Genomic DNA, 8,478 nt, shown 5'->3' on the forward strand with positions numbered 1-8,478 from the left:
AAAATTTCTCGCTTCTGTCTTAGAAAAGTCAATGTTTTACATTTTTATATATATGTTTATAAATGTATATAAATGTAATAATTTAACAATATCATCAAATAAAATAACAAAATTCAGGGAATACTGATATTTTCAAGTAGCTGGCATATTATGTAATATTTATTGTTTTGTAAAACACCGTAGTACACACCCGTTCAAATCATAGTGACGTAGTGCACACTTGTACGTTCATGGTTCACATTGTGTGTCGTGGTGTACATAAAAAAAAGGACTGTATTACTGTACAGTGTACAGCATAACGATAGCCACTGCCCACCTTATTTAAATTAAAATTTTTTTTTTATTTTAAATAATTTGTACTCTTGGAACTAGGATTTGCAAAATTGCAAAGTGAGCTACTGTGCTAGAAGAGAACTTTTTGATCAATAAGTGATTAATGATTATCTACACTACGTCAGTACTACCTATGTGCTACGTGACTGTCGTACTACATAGTACGTAACGTACAATTTTTATCATAATATTACTATTTTGTTTGTGTTATCAATTTATTATCCGTTTAGATTTCAGTAAAAAATTGACGTGTTCCTATCATTCATGTTATCGAGGCATCGAGCCGAGTCCCGAGGAAAATGAGTGTACACTGACTACACTGTACAAAAGTATAAAACGCCTTAAACACTAAACAGTAATCATTACAATATTAATTTTAATAGGCACTGTGACTACTTCGTAAAAAAATAATTTATTCAGAATACATTCAAATAAATAACTATTTCTTTACGTTTAATGTTTATACCTATTTGATTTCGTTCCGACTCAATCTCTCAATCACATATTTTGTCAGTTGTTATTTCTAATACATACAGATTGCTCCATTCGTTAATTAAGTGCATATATTTTTGCCTTAAAATGTTATGTGTAGTTAAGTAAAATTTCTCAATTTAGTATTTGCATTAAACCACACCCTTAGCAGTATTATCTTTAGAAATGGGGCTTTGTAAATGTCCAAAACGCAAAACAACGAGCCATTTTTGTTTTCATCATTGTGTCAATGTCTGTGAGCATTGCATTGTTAACAATCATACAACAGTAATTATTCATAACAAATAATACTATTAATTTTTGTTTTTTTCACTAAATAGTTTTTAATATCAACCATGCTTTAGTGCACAGTTAAATCATATACCACCTGGCTGAAAGAAGCAAGTGGTAGCATATCGTCATCATCGGTTACATCAGCTGCATTATGTGCTGTTTGTCAAAAACAATTTGTTTTAACATCAAAAGAAGTTGATAATTCATCAGTTCATTCCAATGGTCCTAGAAGTAATACTAAAATTCCTATACGGCTTTTATGTTATCGTAAGTAAACAATATAAATATTAGATGTCTACAGTTTTTATAGTCATAAATAGTGCCTAGGTATCATATAACAAATTTATAATACATTATTAAATTCTTTAAATACATATTTATTATTTACCTATTTGATATTACACATAACTTTAATTAGATATGCAAAGAAATCTTCTTAAATGATTTCTGCCCTGAATTTTAATTTTAAATAAAAACTACATCTAATTAATCCAGACTTTGCTTAATTCAGATAGTTACCTAACAATACTTATTATTAATATTATAAAAATATTCTCAACATTTAACAATTTCTTTAAACCAGTAAGAGTGTCAAGTGTGATAGAATTAAGATGTGCCTTGATAGAACAAATTTTGTGATGCACTTGTTATTTGTAGGGCTTAATACTGTATTGCATCATATATTGTATATGAAATAGACTTAATTTCTTAAATTTAAAATACCCATTATTTTCTTAACAGAATGTTTGGGTTATTTTGTAGGCTAGAATCCAAATTAGTCTAGATAAATGAGGTTTTACCATATTGACAATTTTGATATAATACTTATTTATTTAATCAATAGTTATTTTATAAATTATTATTTTTAATGATAATTTATAGATGTAGTGCATACACGATGTTTATCATCTTATGTTAAAAAGCAATTTAAAGAAGGAAATATTTTGAAATGTCCATCATGCGATCGACAATTGTGGATGCAACAAGAAAACCAATCACAAGTTTCTGATGACAACTCAGGAGTTGAATCTAATGATTTAACACCTGTTGCATCACTGTTGTACAAACATTTATTGGATAATGGCAGTTGGTGGGGCCAGGCATTGATTAAAAATGGAAATGTATGTAATAGATAATAATATAAATTTATTTAAATTGTGTCTATAAAAAAAATTATAGTAATTTCTTTTTTATAAGGTGAATGATATTGAGAAACATTTAATTGAAGATGAAATGCGTGAACTTGGAGAAGAATCAGATGAAGAAATACAACAATTCGAAAGCCTATCAACATTTAAAGATAATACTTCTCAAATAAATATTATTGCAGACAATTCATCCCCAATCACACTAGCTGAAAAAATGCATTTGCCTGATAGTAGCAATGGTTATTACAATCGTTTTGAATTAAAAAATACAGCACCAGATGTAACAACTATCAACTACCGTAATAATACAAATCAAATATATCAGCCAATTCATCATCGACACTTCAACAATAACTATGGTAAATAATTTAAAATAAATAAAGAAAAAACAGAAATTTTGAAGTTTATATTATGTCATGTCTATTCTGATTGTATATTAATTTTAAATTATGATAAACTACCTAATTGAATTCTTATTTTATTGTAAAAGTAAAATTAAATTCTAATTTTTTTTTTTTTTTTTTAATGCAATTTTGAAGATAAAAATAGCAAATAATACCTAGGTAATTAAATATTATTTATAACAGAATGATTCATTTAAACTTTTAGTAGTATGGATGACGTGAAGATATTTATTGGAATTGGCGGGGCCAAATGAAAAAAATTATTACATTCCTACCGTAGATTTTATCTTGTATGAACATTTTAAATATCAAATAATGGTTTATGACATTTTAAAAACAAACAATGTAATACTTGTTTATAAAAATCATAGTATATTTATTCTGAAATTAAATATAGTGTAATACAATTTTTATTTATGCTACAGGTTATCTTATTTACAAGATATTGAACAAGATACCAGAGTTTCACATAATAATTGGGCTTAACATATATCATTCAATTATCATTGTCATTCAAATAAATACAATTTTTTACTATGCATATCTTTCATTCAATATAACTTTGGTTTGACTACTGCTAAAACAAAATTATTTGTTATTATGATTTTACTTTTTAGGTCAAGATTCAGCATTAACATTACAGCAGTTGCAGCATAATCATCATCATCATCAACAACCACAACAACAACAACTGTGTTCATCTGTTAATATGACAACAATTGCACAGAGTTCAGATTTGAATAATAGACATGTGATAACGTCCATTACTCCATTATTATTAAATAATGAAAATAATTTGAATCATGATGAACAACAAGATCCTAGTGGAAAATACAGGCCTAAAAAGTTTAACAATCAATCTTGGTCTTTAAGTTACCAACGTCTATTGCAATATTTTCGAGGGTAAGGACAATATCCTAGCGATTACTGGATACTATTTGAATAAATACAATTGTTTTAATCATGGTTATCTACTCAGGTTAGAAATCTAAGTTTTAGAAGTTGTGAGTTGTAATTAAACAAAACAAGCGATGTATTGTTAAACTAAACCGTTAGTAATCCTTGTTTCATGTCACACTCTGATTGTAGTTAAACAATAAATCTTATGTTATGTCATATACTTTAATAATTAAGATTTTAGAGTAATGTGTAAATAATTCATTATTAAGATAAATTTTTTCTCTTCAAGATTATCAAATTTAACTATTAATATCATTTTAAAAATAATAGATAAAATGTTTAATGGAGCAGTTGATAATGTATGAATACTTAATAAACATGATAAATTGAAAGAAACAGTTGAATACTGTATTTTATTTTTCCTATTAATAATTTGTTTATTAGGTATGATTGTATAAATTATTATTATGCTTACAATTAATTTAAATGTATACATTTTAATCAAAATTTACTTAAATATGAATAAATTACCTTCCTTAATTAGGAATATCGATTTACTTCCCGATATTGAATGATATTTTCTTAAGCAACTTTTACTTAATTCCGGATTACGGGGGGTAATGAATCTCAGTATCTTATATGAATTACCCTCATAAACAAATAAACGCCCATTACATATTAACATGTGATAATAATTCATCAATTTATTAGTTATATAAATAAATAATATATAATTATTAAATAACCTATAATAATCAACATAGTATAATAGTTTACTACTATGTTTAAAGAACTATATTAATAATGAATCTATAATTTACATACAATTTTATTATACACTAAGTATTTATTTCACTGGTCTATTTCATTAGTTTTATCCGGACTAGTGCTGTTAATTATCTTGTGCAAAAGCCCACTTGGTTATAACTTATGAGACTAACAATAGAAGTATATCCCAACTCCTAACCATCATATTTAAACTCAGTCTTAATTAACATTCCATAAATGCATGACAATTATTTAGTGTTTAGTTTATCAGAAAAATGAATCAACTTGAGAGGTGAAATTATTTATAATAATTGTAACTTATTTATAGTTAAGGTGACCAGATATAAAAATCCCAAAAAAATTAAAACTTAGGTCTTCCTCTGTCATAACTCATAATTAACCAATGTGTGTACTTTTCTACCCATTTTGCCCATACCATAGCTATTAGCGGCCATAGGTCATCTCCATTTATATAATTTGTTTTTTTATCTGATTACTCTTTTATTTTTTTTCCTATAATCAACAATTAAAACTTATTATTCGAAATTATGTCAACTAATTTGGTGTGTGTCTAAGATGAAAATACTTTAAATTTAAGATTTTTTAAGTAAACCTAAACTAAGTATAAATTATTTTTTAAAGGTAAAAATACCAAGTGTAAAATTTTCTAAGATTATCTTCAATTATGTTAGTTATTTGGTATGTCCATTATTGTAAATATCTAAATGGTGGTAATAATCAAAATATAAAAAACAGTAAAAACACATAAATACGTATTAGCTTATATTTTTTAAAAAAAGAGTACAATTTCATGTACTTAACACTATTGTTAAGGACACTAGGACACACATCAAAAAAAAGAGTACAGTCCTGCGAAAAAGAGTACGTTTGGTAACCATATTTATAGTTAGTAATAATTAATAGAATATTTTAGCTTGTACATTTAAATTATTAAAATAATATTGTAATTTTTGTTTTCAGTACAAACAATAAAGTAGAAGATTATAGTACTACAAGAATCGCCACAATAATTCTTTTTTGTTTGTTGATAATTGTAGTTTTATTAGTAGCTATTACTAGTTATACACGTTCCAATAATGAACCATTTGATAATAACAGCATAGATTATGCTGGAGATGATATTGAAAATAATAGTGATGGTGTAGCAACAAATTTAAAAAGCTTCAATGTTAACAATTTGTAACACTAAATGTAACTGAAGTAATATTACTAATAATTTTGATGTACCATTTGTTTCTGATTAGATTAAAAGATAAACTTTTTTTTTGTTTTCATTGCAAATCATTGTGCAATCATATTAATCATTATATTTTATTGTGAGATTCTCACTCAGTTATTTTATCAGTCGCAAAAATATTACATTAAAATTGTTTCTAATATAGTGATATTTTTCACACAAAACCTTGAATTTTAATGAAAATTTAGTTTTATATTTATTTTTATTTTATTTTTAAAATTTAAGTTCAAAACATTAACTATTTTCTCTGCATTACATATATTTATTAGCATTAGCTGGCAGTAATTGTTATTCTTTTTAAACACTTATCTTGTAGAATATTGTTGCAATATGATAAATATCCATTTCTTTCTTTAAAATACATTTTTAAACAGTGTTTAAAAGACTTATTGTTAAATCTAAATCTCTTATAAATTGTTTTGTGATGTATGTCTTGATAAATTGTCTAATAAATGTTATAACTGATTATAATTGTCATATTTGTTTATGTATTATATTTATGTGCGATAATGTGCAGTATGCTATTATTATTAAGATAAATGTGGAATTTTAATAATTCCTTACCAAAATCTATTTTATATTTATACTATTATTATGTATGTTTTTTATTTGATAAAAAAAAATGTATATGATATAATGAAAAAAAAATTTATTTTTACAAAGTATATTATATAAGATAGTTTTTTCAGTTGATAAGCTTATAATTTTAATTTTTAAATGATTTAAGTTATTTAAAAAAAATGATATTCTCCAAATGTGACAAATGACAAGTACCCCAGTAAAAAACTCTTTCTGTGTTGCAGTTACCTACTCAGCATTCAGCATTTTTGAAATATGACTCAAAATGTATCTTCATTGTTCTCCGGATCATAAGCATGACAACAAATTTACTGAAAATCTAATTAATTACCCAACCTAACTATATTTTAACTCTAATCTAATCAGTGTGATAACACATCAAAAATTATTTGGAATATTATAGTCCATTACACGCAACCTGCAGAAAGTACTCAAATTAGTAAATTGTATTTTATAATCTTTATGTGCAATGAATCTATGTTGTATCAAAATTGTTCAATTTTCTGAAAAAATCAAAATGAATAAATTTAAATCTATTATGTGTATTTACTAAAATATATCAGAGAAATGTATGTGATGGTTACTATGAATTTCAGTGGAATTATCTCAAAATGTTCATAAAACAAAAAATAATTGAATAACTTAAAACATATTTGATAATAAATAATATCGTTTTAAATTTACACTTGATATAAAAATATAAAGTTATAGATGTTAGATCGCTATGCAAAATAGATGTTTATTAGATATTTTTGACTTGGCTTACAAAATAATAAGACTGTGGTGAATTAATTTGATATACAACCTTATTTTGAAATAAAGTATGATTGTAAATGTGTTCAAACTGTTACAAAATAAATTCTATTCCACCAAGTATGGGCACTAACCTAACCACCTAACCAGGAACAAGGAGATATTCAGATGTAGTTCTGATTTCTGCTATAATTATCGTCTTAACGTTGCTTGTCGAAACTGAGTGGGTATAACTGCATAAAATATTACAAATCTTACCCCAAACGTCTTGAGTTACAATAGTTACATTATTATTGTCCATAAATACAATTTGGTTTATCGCAGATCGCCAGTATTGTTGCGTTAACAAATTCAACTTACGTCTTACTACTTATTTGAAAATATAGGTAGTAACTAGTGTTTTCATACATCTATAATTGACGACATCATTGATTTTTGTTAGCTTATTCATTAATTATTGTTAATTGTTATTTTTTATAATATTATAAATATTTGAAAAAAATTAATTTAGCCTCCAAACAAAATCCTGTGTACCATACCTTTGGTAAAAAATTATAATATTTTCCTTGTTAGGTTAGGTACTTTATTATTATTCTGTTTAGTGTTTCATATAAATATTGTAGATGTGCACATATTTAGAGCAAAGATAGTGTATTACCTATAGTATATTATTCATTACTCCCAGTAAACACACATGTACACAATTTCTTTTCAAAAACAATAAATCTTATTACAATTTTACATCTACAGACCTGCTGCAGTAGGTGCCATGGTTAAACATGGAATCCCACCTGATTTTTATAAAAATTTAGGTTGCAACGGCAAGTGCTTATTTTTATTTTTCGTAGTGCACAAAGTGTGTTATTGTGGTACATTACTACACCAGTGGCGCAACCAGGGGGGTGGATTGCGGGTCCGGATCGGACTCCCTCCCCCTTTGGCACGCATAGTATTGTTACTTGCAACTTGCTAGTAAAAACATATACTTATTGTTTAATGTTAATACAAATGAAGATGGTTTATTTTGTTTAGTGGCGGCCTGGGGACAGATTACATGGTCGGCTAAATAAAAAAGACGTGGGGCCTTGAACATATTTTTTCAATACATTTAAAGCGGGCCCAGTCGGCGATCGCTGTCTCGTCGACCTGGCCAGGCCGCCACTGATTTTGTTGGACCTTCCCCCTTCCCTATGAAAAATGTCTGGTTGCGTCAGTGTTTTCTTTCAAAATGCAACATATGGGAACTATATATTAATAATATATTATACAGGTAAACGTATCAAAAGAAAAAAAAAATTGTATCTAGATACATTATTAAATATCATTAATTTATTATATCTTTTGATAATGTACTAATAATGAAACACTATAATTTATAATATTAGAGTAAATGATAATTGATATCTAGTAAGTAGTTATGGGCAATTAATATTATGCACCTTCTGACTTCTGTATCAAGTGTATCATAACTCATAGAATATAAGTCCATGATAAATAGTCACAAACAATAATATTCATAATATACCTATAACGGGAGTCCGCTTATGACATAAGTATCTATTATATGCGT

The 8,478-nt window shown here is 26.2% G+C and overlaps 1 protein-coding gene across 1 annotated transcript; it reads left to right on the forward strand.

Moving 5' to 3' along the window:
* The first annotated feature begins 353 nt into the window (after positions 1 to 353).
* Positions 354 to 5,899, forward strand: LOC107161772 (uncharacterized). The gene is made up of 7 exons (XM_015508311.2): positions 354 to 494; positions 564 to 1,092; positions 1,170 to 1,365; positions 1,981 to 2,219; positions 2,296 to 2,605; positions 3,268 to 3,553; positions 5,300 to 5,899. Exons 2-7 carry the CDS (start codon positions 991 to 993, stop codon positions 5,520 to 5,522), a joined length of 1,356 nt encoding a protein of 451 aa, XP_015363797.2. The 5' UTR covers positions 354 to 494; positions 564 to 990; the 3' UTR covers positions 5,523 to 5,899.
* The last annotated feature ends 2,579 nt before the right edge of the window (positions 5,900 to 8,478 follow it).

Source organism: Diuraphis noxia, unplaced genomic scaffold (assembly GCF_037042655.1).
Source record: "Diuraphis noxia isolate RWA-SAM2 unplaced genomic scaffold, SU_Dnox_SAM2 contig0001, whole genome shotgun sequence".
Classification (NCBI taxonomy): domain Eukaryota; kingdom Metazoa; phylum Arthropoda; class Insecta; order Hemiptera; family Aphididae; genus Diuraphis; species Diuraphis noxia.

Bases quoted from the DNA above. Each gene is read 5' to 3' on its own strand.
- LOC107161772 (XM_015508311.2), top strand. From the start codon at position 991: ATGGGGCTTTGTAAATGTCCAAAACGCAAAACAACGAGCCATTTTTGT. The intron at 1,093-1,169 runs GTAATTATTCAT...ACCATGCTTTAG, and splicing joins TTGTTAACAATCATACAACA to TGCACAGTTAAATCATATAC. The intron at 1,366-1,980 runs GTAAGTAAACAA...GATAATTTATAG, and splicing joins TATACGGCTTTTATGTTATC to ATGTAGTGCATACACGATGT.